The sequence below is a fragment of the Culex pipiens genome, chromosome 2, assembly GCF_016801865.2.
Source record: "Culex pipiens pallens isolate TS chromosome 2, TS_CPP_V2, whole genome shotgun sequence".
Lineage (NCBI taxonomy): Eukaryota > Metazoa > Arthropoda > Insecta > Diptera > Culicidae > Culex > Culex pipiens.
In genome coordinates, this window is record NC_068938.1 from 10,911,366 (window position 1) to 10,931,275 (window position 19,910).

Consider the following 19,910-nt stretch of genomic DNA (forward strand, 5'->3'; position numbering starts at 1 on the left):
ATTAATTAACGGGCGCGCGATTGGACTCCGACTTCGGTGTTTTCCGCGTTTCCTCCGTTTCCACAATCCTTCCTTTTCTTTGTTGAGCTCAGGCTGCAGAGAGGGTGTTAGATTTCCGTGGGAGCAGGTGAGATTTTAATTCAATTATAGCCGCCGCGGCGATCACTTCCTTTAAAGATATCCCGAGATACCGATCAATGAAGTGGCCGAGACCGACCGGTGAAAGTGCATAAATATTATTTAAAAGGGGCAGGAACCTCACGGCGCTTCGGAATGCGCCGTGGAAGGTTGCATGAGTCGGCAAGTCGGACGTTCCCAAATCTATTCGGTAATTTGGAGTTCCGCAATTTTTGCTGGTTCTCGTCGGGTAATTTCTGAGGATTTCCTGGAAAACATTTACCATCTCTGGGCACTTCGTGCCCGTTGGCGGCCTGGCGTTAATTAATAGTCTCTTTGAGGATAATATGCCTGCACTTGACTCGAAATCTTCGGAAATTGTTTCGTTTGGTGGAATTTTTCTGTGTTTTGTGGTTAAGTCGATGACCACTTGAATAATTGCAGCAGTTCGGAGTAAGTTCAATGAGATTTAGCTACAATTACACCACAAAGTTTATCATCTAATGAAGCCCGCAAAACACCGAATCTAAAGCCGGGGCACCCCTCTCCAGGTGACCAGGCGGCCTGACCTTCAACAGCACACCGGTCACCAGAACCGTTCAGCTGGCTTCGCTGCTCCGGTGTCCGTGAACAATTTTTGATTTACACTTTCCGTCATGGCTTTGCTACACATTTTAAGTTCCTAATTTAGATGTTATTATCTTCTCTCTTTCTCCTGCACTCTGGAGTTGCCTCTGACATTCCCGGGGTCGGTTGGCAACTACACTGGCCACAGCGCACAGCGGCGTGTTCAAGCGTGAGCATCACCACCGAAAGTGCCCTTGAATTGTGTTAGATCAGGGACTGAGGGTGGGTTTTAGGGGTGGTCATTACGTTTTCGTTTAGCTTTGAAAATAGAAAATCGTAAATACTCATTAAATATTTCAAGATTTCAGAATAAATACTATTGATTAGATTCAAAAATGTAACTATTAACTTTTTAGGAAAAAGAGATGTTTTCAAAATTATGACCACTTTAGAGATATTTAAGTACTTTTTTGAAACAAGATCTCACTTATCTGTATATTAGCCTATGACTGCTGCTATGTATATAGGAATCCCATTGCGCATTGGTTGTTTTGAAAAAGTACTCTAGACTGGATTTTTTATCATCTGTTTATCATCATTGTTCCATAGGTAATCGTAAGACCATTCAAACGAGTCTGAAAGATTGATGATCTGGCAACCCTGTCTCAAGTTAACACCACTTGAGTAATATTGATTGACTATGCGTGAAAAAAAAGTTTGCATATACTCATCTAATACAATGAATTCATTTTGGCACAGAAACTTTACTAAAAACATCTGTAAGACCACAAATTCATCAGTAAGTTTCGAGAAGCGTCATTTCTATTCAGAGAAAAATTCAAGGCTATTTGTAACTTCAAACACGTGAAGTTAAACAAAATCAAGATTTTTCAAACTTCAAAATATAAAATGAAGCATCACTAGCTTAATGTACTGTTCAAAATTTCCTACTTTGCTTCCTCACTCTCAAACTCAACTCGCAACTCAACCCAACACGACTCAACACATTTCCAGGGGGATCTGCATCTGCTGCACTTCAATTGTAAAGTGGTTTGCTATCTAAATGTGCAGCGCATGGTAAATAGGTCCAGATAGTCCCCGGCTATAGGGAAATGTATGTTATGTTTCGACGACCTTAAATGCGTGTCGAACATCGTGTCCCTTTTCGGAAGCAGTTGGAAGTGCGCGCGTTTAGACAGCCAGTTGACAGCAGCACCAGTGGAAGTTGATACCAGTTGTTTCTGCTCGGGTGGGCACGTGGAAGGACTTGGAAGGTGCATTTTTACGACTAATCCGACGTAGTTGACGTCATTTGAGAGTGGTGATGCCGCCACAGTTCTCGTAAAAACCACGCTCAATTGGTTTTTTACGAGCGTGAGATTGTGGCGGCAAAAACTGACGTCCCGAGAGTTGATAAATGTCTTAATTGTGTCCCTGCCTCTCTCGGATGGATCCTGTCTGTCGACTTCTTTTTTTATCCAGCTGATGATTTTATTAGCTTGGATAACGATCATCATTACCACGCGGTCCTACCTAGGTCTATGGTTTATTACTTGTGACTGAACCCATCATACCTCGCCATCTAGGCTAGACCTGTTTTGCAGCTTTAAATCTCTTGCTTTTCATTCAGAAACGAAACAAAAAACGACAACCGCCAGGACCTGTTCCGCACCAGGTAAAGGTTTCCCAAATCCTTTGCCAGCAGATCCGGCAAAGGCAATAAAATCGAAGACCCCATAAGAGACCTACCAGTGTTTTTCCCCTGTTCATACAAAACCGTGATTAGCACGCAACCTCCGGCAAAGCCAAAGCCTTTCGAGTTATGACCTCCATTGGTCAACAGAACTGCAACTCTCCAACGTCTCTGGACCATCAAATTCCCCGGCTGACTGCATCAACGAACCCTACAGTATTTATTAATAAGCAAACACAATAAAATTAATATCGACGTGCTAATTTATTCCGCCGGTGGGATTCCAGGTAAAGGTGTACTGATTTGTTGTTCTTTCCTTCCGAACACCATCCGACCGTAGCTCCCAGACTCACTATTTTACTGCCCAATGTCGTAATGTTGATTAAAAACAAAAAAACAAAAAAAAGGTGAAATTTAAGACAAAGTGCGACCTCAACCGAAGGGCTACCAATTTCTTTTGTGGGGTCTCTGGCTTTGTTGGACGACTCTATACGGTGGATTGCAGGCCTCGGAGCTTTGGACCTGGGGGCCATAAAGTTGGTGTTTTCTTTGGCGATGTGCTAAATGCTGCTGCCCGGGGTTGTTGCTGTTTGGTGAGTAAATCTCGGATGTGCTGCTGCTGTGCAGCTACTTGTACAAAGTGGTGTTGGAGTTGGAGTTGAAGTTAGTTTGAAAGTAACTATTGATTTTAAAATAAATTGAAAGATTGCACAGCATATGATTAAAGGTAAATGCAACTTTTTGACCTTGTTTTTTTTCTCGATTTTTTAATTTAGTTTATTTCTTTGGTTACAACCACTAGCGTGCCCAGGTCCTCAAGGAAGGTGGGGCAAAAATATTAGAGTTTTGAAAATTTCGTCGTTTATGGACACCCCCTGCCCAATTTTAGAACACATTTCCGAGGATGGTGGGGCAACTGCCCCATGTTGCCCCACCCTGGGCACGCTAGTGGTTACAACTTACATTTTTTGCAAAGACATGCGTTTTGGAAGATCTTTGCAGTTAAGTCTTTTAGTCTCGATAATCCTAAGTTCGATGGTTTCTTAGGTATTTTGGATTATCGAACAACGAGATTTTTTTTCGTTTTTTTATATTTTTATACTTTTAACTTCAAATTCGAGTTCTGCGATCACATTTTTGTGAAATTGGAGTGGTTGATTGCATGTTACGTTTACAAGCGCATTTTTTTCAAAATTTCTGCATTTAAATTTCCTAATTACTCTAGTTCATTTTTGAGCTCAAATAAGATACATTTTTTTTATTCGATTATCCGAAGAAAGAACTTCGGAAATTTTCAAAGAATTGATAAATATTTAAAGTTTTGACATGCTTTTTTATAAAAACATTTACTATCCTTTACAAATATCCAATTTAAATTAATAGATAAAATATAAACTAAAACCTTCAATACATAAATAAATTAATTCATAACAGGTTTAAAAAACTTTAATCTTTTGAATCGCTCTCGTTAATGGGAAAACTTTTTTCAAATAATTATAAAACTGATAAAATAAAAAAAAAAAGTTTTTTCTTACATGAACAAAATTACAATCTGAGAATCTTGATACAAGATGATTTCTAATTATTTTTTTTACATTTTATACTTTACAGGGACAGCAGTGTTCCAATTGAGTAGTTATCAACGATTTGTCAATATTTCTGCGATTTTTTATTTTATTGTTTTTTCGATAAAGTTTTGTCCATGCATTCCTTATGTCAAAAGATGGAATTTTACATCATTAGTTTTTCCACAAAAGTCTCCATAAAATTTTGGGAGCTGGTCATAAAAAATGGGTATGTAATGTATGAGCAAATTAAGTAGTAATCCAGCAACGTGTAAAAGGCCTCTGTGTAAAATAAATTTTGCATTATTTTATGAAATTCTATGTAATATTACACCCTGAAATATGTAGCCCATCAGTAAATGAAACCTGTATGAATGAAATGTCAAGCGTTTATCTTTTCCACTCTTTTGGGTATGGTGGCCGAGCGTGCTAAGGCGCCAGTCCTTACTGTTGGTGGTGACTTTGATTCCCGTCGGTTGCAACTTTTTTTTGTGTTTATACAAATTTTACATGCAGTGTGTAATATAAAGTGTCTTTTATGACGATTTTACCATCGGATTTTTTTGCTGTTTGTATCGAGAGAAGAGATTTTCTGATCAATTTCTTCGGCAAAGTTGTAGGATATGATTAGAACTTTTCGTAAAAAATGGTACAGGGAAAGAAAATCCGGTTTTTTATTCTACTTTTTATCATGAAAAGAATTCCCAAAATATTTTTATGTTCGAAATTTTTAATGTGTTTTAGGGAAATAAAAAAGACATCTTTTGAGCCATAGTGCGTAAAAATGCAAAAGCTTGCCAAGAGATAAATATTTTCTGAAAACTATTTTTATTGAATTAAAATAAGTATTGACAAAAAATAACTAAGAATCATACATAAAGTAGAATAGAATTTGCAATCAAAATGCTTGAAATAGAAATACTTTACATTTTTTTGATAATATGTTCCGTTCTCAAAACATAGCCACTTTTGTGTACAATTTAGACTCAATTATCCGAAGTTTCGATTATCCGAAGGTTTGTATGAGATGTTGGTTAATTGAATCGAGACCAAAATCATGTTTTCTTAGTTTTCACATCAAATTAAAGTTAAAATTCAAATTCTGCGAATATTCGATTGCTTTTTAAATGAGAAAATGCATTTTTTTAAAATTTTAGCATCACTATTTTGGCCGCCATCTTGGATTTATAAAATCTACATAATTTTGGAGTCGTTTATGGGTCGATTATATGAAGATTTGATTATCTTAAATGAAAATTTTCCGAGGCCTTCGGATAATCAAGTCTGTACTGTATCAATTTTCGATTTCTTTTCATTTTTGTATCATCATTTTTTTCTGCAGATTGATATTTTAATCACTGTACTCTTCTTTTGGTAAAAGCTCTTGAAGTTTTTTGGAAATTGGCGATGTATGAATATACATTTAATTTCAATTGGGTGATGAATGTACTATTAAACATGCAAGTGTAGCAAGCTTCAAAAAATTTCTCAACCCTGTGACACACATACCCCTCCCTGAAACTCGCACACGTTCCATTTTTCCTGGAACTCGAATAGAGAGTTCTTAGCTCGGGCTTAGAACCCCGTTCAACTCTTGCCATTGAACTCTTCCACCGCAGCGCGCTTCCCTGCGCACCACCCAAAGTGTTAATCCCCAGTGTCCGATCGTATGATACTCATTACTTCTCATTATTCGTTAAAATATTTGCACTCCTGGCCGCCCAAAAGCATAATTACAAAAGTAAACAATCCTCTTAGTGTGGCTCATTTACCTCTCTCTCTCTCTGCACCGGGACACAAGACATTGTTCGTGTAGACAGACGGGCTGCTCCTGTGGCAGCATCCCCTTCGGGTTCATGGGTTGGCCGATGATCAGAAAATTAGCTTACATTCTGCTGCTAATCAAGGGCTTTCAGATAATGGAAGATCGCTTACCTGGGGCGATCGTTTCGCTGCTGTTTTACATACTGACTGGAACCATGTGGATCGATGTGTGCGAGTTGGACCCGGATCGGATTAGCCCGGCTGGGATCGGGCTTAAAGGACGCATTTTTTCTCTTTTTATTGTTTATTTAAAAATTACACTGGCCGCAAAAAGAGCGCGCCGAACGGGTAAGGGTGTGCGGAGCAGTGTTACCAGTTTGAGTTTTTTTCCTAAATTTTGGTTAGAATTTACTTTTGCAGAACAGCTTTTCTGCAAACCTAGCCTCAAATGCAAACCTAACCTCAAAATCAGTGTAAGAGTTGACATTTTTTTGGAAAGTTTGAGTCAGAATTGAAGTCGGCTAATCTGGCAACCCTGTCCGCCCAACAAAGCTTAGATCGGAAAAAACGTTAGCGATATGTGCGTGCGTGCTTGAATGATCAGGTTAAGGCGAAAAAAGGGCGAAAGGATCAAGCCGTTTGTTTGCAAAAGGACAAGTGTGTGTGGAGGGTCCTCAAGATTTGTGTACCTGTACCTTCGCCGGACTTACGAACCTGTTTCGAGAGGATACTTTTAGAAGGATGAGCGATTGGACTGTTTTAGAGTGTCGTGAATGAATGTTTTGCCAAGTTGTACCTGTTTGTTTGGAATATTTTTGAAAATTTCCATCAAGTGATGCTCGAGATGTGCATCCAACCTTTTTCTAGATTTGTAGGTTGAACAATTTATCGGGTTGAATATTATCTGCAGGAAAAATTACTCTGAATAAAATAAAGCCACTACCCACCACAAAAAAATACTTCTCTGAAAAAATTAAGACATTTGCCACCGAACTGACCATAAACCCGTTCTGGCTGATGTCCCACGCTTTGGCGTGGGGCAATTCAGAGACGATAAGAATGCAAATTCACCCCGATTAGATTGCGCGCCACAACTCCTGCGAGCGCCATTTGTCTATGTCTTCATCGTCTTGCTGGCGGCGGTTTCCCAAAGGTGGTCTGCCGATTCCGATGGCCTCCGAGGGTTCTCAAGAAATACAATAAAATAATGCAAAGGTCGTAAATTTTGTCGGTTAACACCGGCAGCTTGATTTGACCTCATAACCGCTTTTTTTTCGAGGCGCTCCGGATGGGGTCCTCGCTCGATGATCGTTCCCGATTTCAAAAGTCCCCGAGACTTGGTGGGTGAGATGGCTTCGTGTGCGAATCATAAATCACTGCGCGCGCCGGTCGGGATCCTTTTGGAATCGATGTGTGTACAGATTGGGCAATAATATCAAACAGTCTCAGAACGATGGTTCTCACCAGAAGCAGCAGCGGCAGTTTTGAAATTGAAACATAAAAAAAGAAGCATAAAGACGCCGCATACCACACCGACAAGGGTGTTGAACACCGATCGCCAGAGGATCTACAAAGAGGTCCGAAAAGGAGATGACCCGACCCGGGCGGAAAAGGAGAGCACAACACAACATTAATTGTTCAGCGGCCGGTGAATGGGATCGAAAGATCCTGCCGAAGGACCACCTACACGTCGGATCATCTTTGTTGAATCGACTTTTTCGATCAACGGGATCTTTCGAGAGGATCATCATCAACCGGGTTTCGGGATCATTTGACACCTGACGTTAATTTGACGGGATTTGAACGCGCTGATGGACGTTTTCGATTAACTCGTAATTTGACATGATCTGCAGTTGTTAAGGTCCTGCCAAATTTGCTGCCTCCTGGGCGATCCCGACTCTGGGTGGCCTTTGTCCAGGCTGACTCTGGTTCGCACAAAACGATCCCCCGCCGTTTGGTGTTTTCACCATGCTGGGAAGAAATGTTTTCACTCATTGAAGACACTTTTTCGAGCAGCTCGAAAAAGAAGGTGTCGATACCTGAATGCGCTTCCAGGAAACCTTGGGAGCTACCGGTTTTCGTGCGTCCAAACTCTTCGCCAGAACTCGTCCCATCACAAATTGCCAACGTCGTTAATTAGCAGAAGTAATTGATGTGATCTCAGAGCCTCACACCGCACGCCATTCGCTCATTAGGTGATGATCACTGGCATTTACTCGATGGTGCAGCGCTGCACCCCTTAAACGATCATTCCGCTCAAGGTAGTGGCGCGCTCCCATTAAATCACTTAAATCTACATAGTGTCTCTGTTCCGGAGGCCCATCGGAGTACACCTCATAGTGGTGTGGCTTAATCGACCATCCCTGGGTGCATACGTACGAGCACATATATCCATACAAAGCCTAATTACCCTCGGAGATGCATCATCATCGTCATCGTGAGCTTGGTCGTCAGAAGTTTGCCTCACGGTGTTTAAAATTTATTTTTTTTTGTAATAAAATGAGAACTTTTAAAGAGCTTTGATTATTCAAGGTAACAAATAACTCATTTCAGCCCACCGTGCTTCCAGCTACAATCAAGACGTCACACCTTGCTGGCGATGGAGTTGTCAAGCCCGATCATCAACAGCTCATCCACCACTCGTTGAGGTCTTCTGGCGTGTCCTTTTACATCTTCCCCGTTTCCCGCGTTGACATTGAACAAAACCCTGCTAGGAGCAGCCCTCCCCCCCTTTGTTCACACTTTGCAAAGCTCCCCGGCAGGTAATTGCACGGTTTCGAGGAAGACGTCGTCGACCGTGGTTTAACCCTCTACAACCCAACCCCGCCTCTAGACGGGCTTCGATTAAAAAAATCGCCAAAAAATCATTTTTCAACCAATTTTTGATCTTCAAAAAGCATTGGAAAGAAGAACTTTTAAAATTTTGGAAAATTTTAGGGTTGGAAGTTTGACTTGTTTTATGTGACTTTGCCAATGTTTTTAAAAATGTAATTTTTTTAGGGGTCAACTTTGGCTGTGTTTTTTACTAATATTTCCTATATTTTAAGTAAAAAGAAGTATGCAGTAATTTTTCTAGTGCCCCAGACTATGCCTCTACGCATTTATCTACAATTTAAATAATAATGGTTCCATTTTATAGCAGAAAATGTGAAAATCATGCAAAAAATTGAGAAAGTTACTGTAAAAACATGAAAAAATTAGATAGGCAAAATGTAATGATAGGAGGTGGTAGAGTAGACCAAATACTACCAATAACAAACATAAACTAAACAAGATAAATGCAAATTAAAATACTAAAAATGAAACAAGAAAAATATAAAACAAGAGAAGTAAAGTTTTTCGTAGAACAAAAGTTGCTCAAAATGACCTCCTGAACACGGGAAAAATAAAAATTTTCGAAAAAAAAATTTGGGCAGTAGAGGGTTAAGTTGGCGAGCAAAACGAGACTCCGGGAATAATAAATAATGCAGTAAATTAGCATTTAATTGAATTTGCATAACCGTAACAAACAGGTGTTTGATTAATCATATCACGCGAGGAATTCCGCGCTCCTGAGCGATGGAACCTTTTGTGGATGTTTGAGCAAAGGAGCAATTTTTCTTATGAAACTTGTGGTGGGACGAAATATTTGTTTAATTTTTCAACACTTTTGTATTGCAGAAGGGAAGCGATTTCTCATTCGGCTTCTTTTGTTAGCTCATCAGTGGAAGTTAGAGGTAGCTGATAGCAACGAGATTTTTTGGGTTGGTTGCCAGAAACGTGTAATTTCTTCTTTGAAGTTAAGATCCAATCTAAGCAAGTGATACGACCAACAAGCTAGATTACCGTGTAGAACAAGCCGCTACTTTGTAGCGGATTAGGTCATTGCTGGCAACATTGAACTGCGAGGTGACCTTGGCCACCTCGGGGGAGCCGATGAGCCGTCTGACGACCTTAGATGATTTATGACCGTGCACATGATGATCCCATCAACCTTACTGACCGCGGATATTTATTATTTTCGAGGTTGTTTATTTGTTTACACTTTTATTGAATTATTTCGCCTCACTAATGACCAATATATTGTGGAAGGAAGCTCGACTCGGTAGGACCCGGCGCGAGTTATGAATCGCCTCAGGAGGTAGGATTAAGCAAAATGAAAATTGATTGATGTCCATCAGGTCGAATTACGATGACGACCCCGGGACGGTGGAAGACGAAGATCAGCGCTGAAATGGATCACGTCCGCCAGGGTGGTATAAGCCGACCACGTGTCACACGCAACCCGGGGGTCTGTGCCCAAATCTGCGCAGATACGAGAATGAATGAACACATCAAGTTGCATTAAGATAAGGACCTTTCTCTGGTTTGCGTTATGTGGGGAAGTGGATCCACTTCAGCTGACTTTACTTTGCTTTGCTGCGTGGTAGACTTCTCTATTAATAGATCGTAGATGGATGCACCGCAGGAAAATGGTATTTCGAAATAAATTATACTAAATGCATTCTTTCTCCCGAGGGGGGAAGCCAAGGTTGAGCTGCACGTTCGTTGCTCTGGGTCAGGGATTGTTGATTTATAGGCACACAACCGGCGCATTATTTAATGCAGTTATTTATTGTGCAAGCTGTGAGTAATTGACACGCGGTCGGGTACCGTTCCCCGACGACTTCCACAGGAGATCGAGTCATTAGTGACGAACCCCTTGGCAGTTTGATTGAACCCGTCTAGCCCTCGACAAGATGATGGACGTGTCGTTAGTGAGGTGTCTGCGGCCAAAAAAAAGGTGTCTGCGCTGCAAATCGGTAATTACTGTCCAAGATGTGATTTGGACTAATCTGCGAACCACGAATTGAGTCACCTTGCGAGCTTTAGACTGATGATCAGTTTGTCTCATTTTGATGGACCTGACTCGACCAAAAACCACCCAGACCCACTGGAGCGACTCGGTTCGGTTTAAGGTAGGCAAAAACTCCCGCCAAGTGGGACAAAAAACAAAAAGCGCTCATAAGGAGTCATTTAACGAAAAGTCAGCAGCAGCAGCAGCCTGCACATACCTCCCAATATATGTACCAAAAAGAGCCCAGAGCTGTCATAAAACACGATTAGTTCCGGTGACCCTTTTTTTTCTGCTGAGCTGCAGCCAGCGTTTGTGGGGTTCTTAAGAAAAATTAAGATCTCATGTTCCCTGGGCACCACCACCACCGTTGCAGCATGCAGCATTTCCGAGGATCGTTTTGCCATGCTTATCACCGATTATCACCCTTAAAGAGCTGGAACGAAAATGACCATCAGGGGCTGCTGGACTCCTGGACCCCAAGAAAGAGAGGGAGAAAAAAGTGCACTATCTTCGTGTGGGATATCATTATAATGAAAATAACCAAATCATTATCTTTTCACCGAAAATATTTTCCAACTTGAAACAACAGCTGAGAGGGCACTGAGGGAGGACCTACCCGTACCCTCCGGGGTATTGTTGGAAAACAATTTACCTCCACGATGGCGAATTCTGGAATGTGCAGCTGAAATTTTTCAGCTGGCTTTTCTTGCAGCGAGGTATTGAGATAGAAATGGAGGTGGAAGCACGGTAATTTTTGCGCCCACCTACAATTGAATAACCTTCTCAGTTCCTTTCATCGGGGATGGGACTCATCAAATTTTATAACTAGTTGTGAATGCCTACACTAGGTATTGCGACCACCATTGACGGTGGTGGAAGAACGTGAGAAGTGAGAAAGATTGAGATTTTTAAAATGTTGATATTTCCCCTTTCTGTAGAATCATTATCAACATTTCGTGACAAGTTGCTTTTTGATATAGATGAAACAGTTCTTAAAAAAAATCCATTCTGTAATGTAGATTTTTAGTTTACACACCCAAACCTTGGCAGCGAATAATGGCCTCGAGTCGAAAGAATAGTGAGCAGTTCTTTACGGAATCGTTCTTTTTTCTTTAATTTTAATTTTTATATTTTTTAATCCGGTTGAAACTTTTTCCAACATTAGTTCGTTCATATAAATTTCCATACAAATTTGGCATGCTGCAGCTGTCCATACAAAAATGATATGCGAAAATTCAAAAAAATGTATCTTTTGAAGGAATTTTTTTATCGATTTGGTGTCTTCGGCAAAGTTGTATGTAGGTGTAGGTATATAGGGATATGGACTACACTGAAAAAAAAGGATACACGGCAATTTTTTTTGGTGATATTTAAATTAACTTTTTGTCACTAAATCTTGATTTGCCAAAAAAAAACTATTTTTTTCTGATATGTTTTAGAGGACATCAAATGCCAACTTTTCAGAAATTTCGAGAATGGGCAAAAAATCTTTGACCGAGTTATAATTTTTTAAATCAAAAAAGACTTAATTTTTCGATGTTAAATCAAATTTGCAATCAAAAAGTACTTCAGTAATGTTTTGATAAAGTGCACCGTTTTCAAGTTGAAGCCATTTTGGGTAACTTTTCAGTAAATTGTCGCAGTTTTTCATTTTTTAAAATAAGTGCACATGTTTGCCCACTTTTGAAAACAATATTTTTGAAAAGCTGAGAAAATTCTCTATATTTTGCTTTTTTGAACATTGTTGATACGACCTTAGTTGCTGAAATATTGCTATGCAAAGGTTTGAAAACAGGAAAATTGATGTTTTCTAAGTCTCACCCAAACAATCCACCATTTTGAAAAAAATCAGTATTGATTAAAAAAATAATTTATTCAAAGATTTTTTGCACAACCTGAAAATTTCAGAAAAGTTGGCATCAAAAGTCCCCTAAAACATACCAAAAAATGAAAAAAAAAAAATAAAAAAAGTGTTTTTTTTTGCAAATCAAGTTTTAGTGACAATTAGTTGAATTAAAAATCACAATTTTTTTTAACGTTTATAAATTTTTATTCTGTGTAGTCCGTATTCATACCTACAACTTTGCCTGAGGCACCAAATCGATCAAAAATTCCTTCAAAAGATACAGATTTTTGAATTTTCCTACATCATTTTTGTATGGACAGTAGGGTGCCCAGAAAAAATGACCCCCTGCTCCACAAGCGGAAAACGTTTTTTTGGGTTATTATAAGCATCGGTGTAAATTTTGAGCGACATTGGATGAGATTAACCCATTGATACCCGAGCCTAAAGTTGGTGAAAAAACAGTTTTTCATACAAAAATGACTTTTTTAAATCGCTAATAACTTATCAGGATCGAGTTTTACAGCTTTGGTATGTTCCACAAAGTTGTAGAGCATTAAATTTTCATTAGGAATCTCACTTTTGGGAATATTCGGATGGAAGTAGCGCACCGTGCAGACCAAACCGCAAGAAACTTGGATTTTCCATACATTTTTTCGATTTTTCCCATACAAACTTCACCTCCGAGTATCAATGGGTAAATGATGACCGATTTTGCTCATATTTGGTCCAGAGTCCTAGAATAGGTCAAGGAACAATATTCAGCTTGTGGAGCGAGGTTTTGAGAAAAAGTCCCATATTCTGGGCACCCTAATGGACAGCTGCCAAGGTCGTGTATTATGTGATGCGTGGAGAAGATTACCCTCTGAAAATGCAGCATAATTGGCAAATGGAGCGCGTGGTCGTAAAAAATATTCGGAGTTAAAAGTGATTTTTTGTGATTTTCAAAGCCCTTCCTATATCATTGTTGATCGGAAGACACGGCGTCGGGTGGATTGTGTTTAAATTTATCGATTAAGGTTTTATTTTTTGCGGTGAAAAAGCCATTTCTATATAATGAACGAAAGACGCACTGACAATTTGGATCGTTGAGTTAATAGTGGAGCAAAATACCTGTGTGTGAGTGATTTTGTATGTTAACCAGAAAGACCTTCCCATAGCATCGTTGCTCGGAAGGCTCGCCGACGGGTCTGTTATGAAAGTCCTCCCCATAGCGTCGTAGCTCGGGAGGCATCGAAAAGCCAATACCTTATCCTACTAACCAAGAAAAATAATAATCACGTGATGCTTGAAGGAGATGCTGTGGATTCAACGGTCTCAAGCGGTATCAACAAGTATATATCGAAAAACTATGTGCTTGATGAGTCTGCAACTTCAACTATCGGACTAACATTCCTCCCTTTCGTTGAACTGCAGGCTTCTTGGGAGGGCGCTGGTATTGACTAATAAAGTAGGGATCTTCAGATGTTAAACAGTGAACGGATGGTTGTCTCCCACTGACCATTTTTGATTCATTGTTTAACTTCAGCTGATCTGTCAATAACGGAGTAGCAGCTCATTGGCAGTCAACCATGCTCATGCTCATGCTCATGCTCATCATTTTTGTATGGACAGCTGCCAAATTTGTAAGGAAAATTATATGGACAAACTAATGATGCAAAATGGCTTCTTTGGGCATACCGAAGGCACCAAAAAAGTTTCAGTCGGATTAAAAAATACAAAAAATCGAATTACCGAATTCTGAGAGAATTGCTCTATTTCCTCTTTCTGTAATGTTGATTTTTAGTTTGCAGAGTCGTCTCCCCTGAAATTGCAGTTTTTTGTGTATTAAACCCAACATCTTACTCACTGAAAATTCCCACCAAACACGTCACTCCATTCTAGCCCCACCAAGCTCAACGAATCGATGTTTCACACTCCAGAAACCAAAAGCTCATCTCCATCGTGCTCGCCAAAAAACCAGTTACTTCATCGTCCGAGCATCTCTTCCTCCAGCAGTGTTTGATACCATCTGAGATGACTTAATTCAATAGACTACCTCGATGCGAGCGTTGGCAATCAATTAAGACACCACCACAAGACCTACTCTGGAAGCTGCGCCAAGCCGCGGTTCACAGGGTCTCTCAAAAGCGCATAAAATCCTAATTATAGCCCGAACCGTTTTTGTTTCCTCTCCTATGGCCCAAAGGGGGCGTCAAAATTCCTTTCCAGAAATTAAAAATAAAACATTCTGAATCGCTGCGAGGTCGGTCTCTGTCTCTAATGCGGTGTTGGTGGGTGCCAAATTGCCCCGACGATGAAAACTAATAAAAAAAGAGAGTTTGCGCGCACATGACGTGCTTTTGGGACCCAACAACTACGAAAGAGGAAAAAAAAGCTTTTAGTGCCCCCGAGAATCGATCCTCTGAAAAGGTCTGGCCGGCGTCAATCTGCTCGGGGGCAAAATTTGAGCAAGATCACCACACTTTTTCCCGTCTCGATTTAATTGCCACCACTCTCGGAGAGTGTTTCTTCCCTTGGTCGGAAACCTGCTGCTGCTGCAGCTCGCCCAATTCTTTTTGGGCGACCACGAGGTGCGACTTTGGTTCACTTTTTCGAGGGCTAATGATGTTTCAACCGGGGCGTTTCGGGGTTCGCTTTTTTGCCCTGGACCACACACCGACTCGAAAAAGCCCCGATCCGACGACCCCTGGAGACCCCTCGAGGGGTGTTTGTCTGCTAATAACTTTATTAAGTAATTAATCTTATCCGAGGTCTTTGGCGAGCCCCTCCAGGGTCGAGGAACAGAATGGGTGTGAACGGTAATTAGTAGGTGGTCTAATTTGCTTTTGAAGTTGATAAATTGCTATCACACCTGAGTCAGAGTCGGGCACCCCCGGTAGAGACATCAACGCCGCCGCGCCGTAGGTGCCATGTGTGAACAAGTCCCAGCCGGCAACCATTCATACGGAGGATTGTTCAATCATCTGTTTGTACGAACCAGCTTGGAAGCAATAATTACGCGGTCAAACATATTTCTCACCGGTATTTTTTTAATGTGTGAGTCCGCTTACTGGGTGGCATCCCAAGCACCCCAAGATTAGCCCGATCTCTTTGAATCACCTTAAATTTATAATTTATTTGATCAAATTCAAGTTTCATCATGACTGTCGGAAAGTGGTTCCATTCTGTTCGATGAATGAATTTTAAATGCTAGAAAGCGATATTACACCACGAACACACAAAAAACTGCTCCCTGATCACCAGGGTGAAGCATCGTATTTCGAACCACATCCAACCCAAACCTAGAAATCAACTCAAAACACCCCGAAAAACCAACCCATCACCCTATCGTTCCCCCGTTTTTGTTAATGAACGATCAAAACTTAGCCGCCGCGAAGCAGCAACCTCCCAGCAGAGGGACCCAGAACACATTATAACAGGTTATTAAACGGGGTGATTCTCTCTCTACTCAGAACTTCACGGCCGTCCCAGAAGTGTAGAGCCGGAGCCCGAGGCAGACGAGTAAAATATATTTAATAACATCCAAATATCGCCACGGAAGCGTGACAAATTCGAATAAATTTGAAAATGTTGTTTTTTTTTTTGGCGATGGAATTTGGACGGAAGAACACACGGAGTTTGAAGAAGTGGACCGCTGGGCGTGTGTGGCGTGACGTGGACCACATTCCTGGATGTGACGTTCTGGGGGTTTTGGAGAGACATGTTACGACTTGCTGAAGATGGTGGATGCCATGTGATGACTAATAAAATTAGGAGATCTTAATCACTGATGGGAGATAGCTCAGTGATGGTTACTAGACATTTGGAACGACACGAAAGTTCATAATGAGTGTAACATTTTAAAACTCTGAAATGTTTGTGGAATGTTTGATGTTTGGCAACAATTTTACAGCTTTTTTTTTAAATTTAAATACCTAAAAAAGTTTTAAGCAATTGTTTTGCGAAATGAAAGCCAACATTTTAATAAACAAAGTGTTCGCTTCAACATTTTGGCAATTAGAAAAAGACGGAGGAATGCATCCAAGCTGAAAACATGTGAGAAAAGCTGATAAAATTTCCTACAATTTATTATTCAGACATTTTCGATCAGCTAGTTGCTGAGATACAGCCTCTAATCTTTTTTTTTGCAATTCCGTCTTGAAACTTCCTACTTTTCCTGTCATTCTCGCGTGACGAAACAGCCTACTTTTATCTACTAAAAATAACAGAATCGAATAGAAACACATTTCAAAACAAATGCTGAAAAGTTCTACTTTTCAGCACTGAAATGGATGCTAAAAAGTTTAACTATTCTGCACTAGTTTTGAAAAGTAATACTTTTCAAACATTTTTTGATTTAAACGATTTATTGACAAAATACATGAACATTCGACTTATAATTTCACTCAATGGGTGTTTTTCAGAAATGCAAAAAAATGTTGTATGGAACTCGTTGCAAACCTTGATTTTTTCAGCACTTGTCGTATTTATCCAACTCGGTGAACCTCGTTGGATAAATGTACGACACGTGCTGAAAAAATCTTCTTTTTGCAACTTGTTGCATAAACTACTATTTTTGAAGAATAAGTTTTTGCAGTGTCAACCTTTCTTCTCTTTTCAATAAAAAAAAAAATGAAATCAAGTCTGACATTTTAGAAGGCAAACAAACTTATTTGAAATGTTTTCAAATGTTGGGTTTGATTTCATATTTTCAAATTTATTTTGATTCAAAAAAAAGTTGAAAATTTCTGATTAGTTTTATTTTTGACATTATAAATAAATACAGAACAACTGATTAGTGGAACTGACAATGTAGCACTTTGTAGAATATTTTAACTTTTAGTTCGATCAACAAAGTTCTTCAAGCGAAATTGTACGAATATGTCCAGCTTCCCGAAAATTTTTTTGCAGGGATGCTTTTCCATCGTGAACTATTTTAAAATTACAATTGTTGAAAAATTATCGGTTGCAGTTTTTTTGTCTTTTTAAATTGAAACATAATATTTTTAAAAATTATATATTCAATATACAGTAAAAAAAATTTTTTCCGAAAAATCCTGACTTTGATACCAGATTTTGCACCAACATTAACTCAAGCACAAAAGAAGCCTTTTAATATCCCTAAAAAAAAAATAAAAAAATAATATGGGAATTTAACATACAGCGAAAAAAAAAATAAAGATTGGGTTATTTTCCGTTTGTCTAATTTTCCTGATTAGTTCTAAACATATCTGTTTGGTCAAAATCAAATTCAATGGACTGTATTTTTACAAACTAAATTTTATTCGATTCAAAACGCGTCCGCGTTGCGCGAGTGTCAGTTCGTTCTTGTCCTTTTTCGCCTTCCCTTCGTCGATCTAGTTCCGCTGCGATGCGGCAAGAAAAAATCAAGAAAGTCCTGTCACTACTCGCGGGGTAGGACAGTTAGCCACACCGTAACACATCTTAAATCTAGTTTTCACGCAACATTCTCCCCCCGTTGAGCTGGGCTCAATCCTTCTCCTCCTCGTTGTCCTGGATCGGCAGAATTGCGATCTGCGTAGTCGGCCGACTGAACGTGGCACCGTTGCTTGTACGGACCGTCACAACCCGGACCACGCCGTCGCCTCCCGGATGAGTCTCGACGATTCTACCAAGCCGCCAGGTCTGTGGCGGCGTGTTGTCCTCCTTCAGCATAACTAGCATCCCGATCCTGATCATCGCCGGCGCCTTGTCCCACTTTCCTCGCTTCTGCAACTCCGTCACGTAGTCGCGGGACCAGCGACGCCAAAAATCTTGCTTCCTCTTCTGCACTATTTGGTATCTGGTCAGCGTGTTTTCTCGTACTCCTTCGTAGAGCGGCTCAGCCACCGCGGTGAGCTCTCGGCCAATGAGGAAATGTGCCGGGCTCAACGCTTGGTAGTCGCAGGGATCGTCGGATTGCTGGCACAAAGGGCGCGAGTTCAAAATCGCCTCAATTTGCACCAACAGTGTGTTCATCTCCTCGTACGTCAAGTAGGCCTCCTTCAACGTACGGTTCAGGTGGTGCTTCACACTTTTCACTCCTACTTCCCAGAGGCCACCCTGGTGCGGGGCCTTGGCGGGGTTGAACTTCCAGTCTATTCCGCGGACCTGGCAGAAGTCCGCGATCTTGCGCTCCAACAGCTGCGTCTTCAGCAGCTCGTGCAGCTCCTTCAGTTGGCGATCTCCTCCGACGAAGTTTGTGCCTCGGTCCGACCTCATCACGGACACGTTTCCTCGTCGTCCAACAAAACGATGCAGTGCGCCCAAAAAGGCCTCAGCCGAGAGCGACGTCACCAGTTCGAGGTGCAGAGCCTTCGTCGTCATGCATACAAACAGAGCGATGTATGCCTTCACAGGAGATCTCATTCTCCCCTGTTTCAGCAGAAGCGGTCCGGCGTAGTCCACGCCGGTTCTGGAGAAAGGTAGGGCTTCGGTCACTCGGCTGCTCGGCAGATCTCCCATGAACTGCGGCACGTCACTGGGCTTCACCCTGAAGCACTGCACACACCTTTTCAGCACCCGATAGATGGTTCGCTTCGCGTTGACTGGCCAGAAAGCACGTCTAATCACAGCCAGCAACCCGTTGCGACCAACGTGTAAGTTCTCCCGGTGCAGTGTGTTTATCAGGAGTTCGGTGAGGTGTTGCCTTTCCGGAAGAATCATGGGGTGCTTCTGGTCGCGAGGCAGATCGGAATGACGGATGCGTCCACCGACCCGCAGCACACGTTCTGTTTCGTCGTACATCGGGTTCAGGTTCCGGAGCTTGCCCTTCACCGGCTGGTTCTTGCGGATACAGCTTATTTCCTCTCCATACACTGCGTGCTGTACCACCATCACCATCAGCAACTGCGCGTTCCGCAGCTCGCCAATCTTCAAGTAGGATCCTCGTCGCTCCGCTGGCTTGTGCCGGCAGTTGTACAGGAACCTCGTCACGTACCCAAAGATCCGTTGCAGCTTCCTGTAGTCACTGCAATCGTTGATAACGGCCAAGGGTGGATTCTCGTTCGTGTCGGTAGAGGCCGCTAATACATGGATTTCTGGGTCGGGATCTCCAGGTTGATCGCCATCAGGGTTTGCTTCGTCGGCAACCAGGTTCGGCGGCTGGACTGTGGCAACAATTGTCCGCAGGAATTCTGGGCCATGCCACCACAGGTCGCACACGATGAGCTTCAGTGGATACACACCGCGTGAGATCAAGTCAGCTGGGTTCAGTGCGGTTGGTATGTGCCTCCATTCAAACTTTTTGCTCAGTTTCAGAATCGCAGCAACCCGGTTGCGCACGAACACCGAAGTGTCAGGTTTCAAGCGCTTCAACCAGTCCAGAACAATCTGCGAGTCCGTCCAGAGCACAACGCGGCTGATGTCCAGTTCAACGGCGTCGAGAACCTTGACCACTTGCTCGACCATCAGCTTCGACGTGTCAGCACCGACCAGGTTAAGCAGCAGAGTGGCCACAGGTATCGCGCGTAGGAAAAAATAATAAAAACAGTTTTACTTCGAGAGCAAACGAAAAACGTGTGCGTTTATTTTGACGGAACGATCTGGAATAAAGTGTAAACA

At 41.4% G+C, this 19,910-nt stretch overlaps 1 protein-coding gene across 1 annotated transcript; it reads right to left on the reverse strand.

The window, feature by feature from the left end:
- Positions 1-17,837: 17,837 nt before the first annotated feature.
- LOC120424000 (uncharacterized) lies at positions 17,838-19,757 on the reverse strand. Its single transcript, XM_039588008.1, has one exon. The coding sequence runs from the start codon at positions 19,755-19,757 to the stop codon at positions 17,838-17,840; it is 1,920 nt and encodes a 639-aa protein (XP_039443942.1).
- Between the last annotated feature and the right edge of the window lie 153 nt (positions 19,758-19,910).

Bases quoted from the DNA above. Each gene is read 5' to 3' on its own strand.
- LOC120424000 (XM_039588008.1), bottom strand. From the start codon at position 19,757: ATGGTCGAGCAAGTGGTCAAGGTTCTCGACGCCGTTGAACTGGACATC.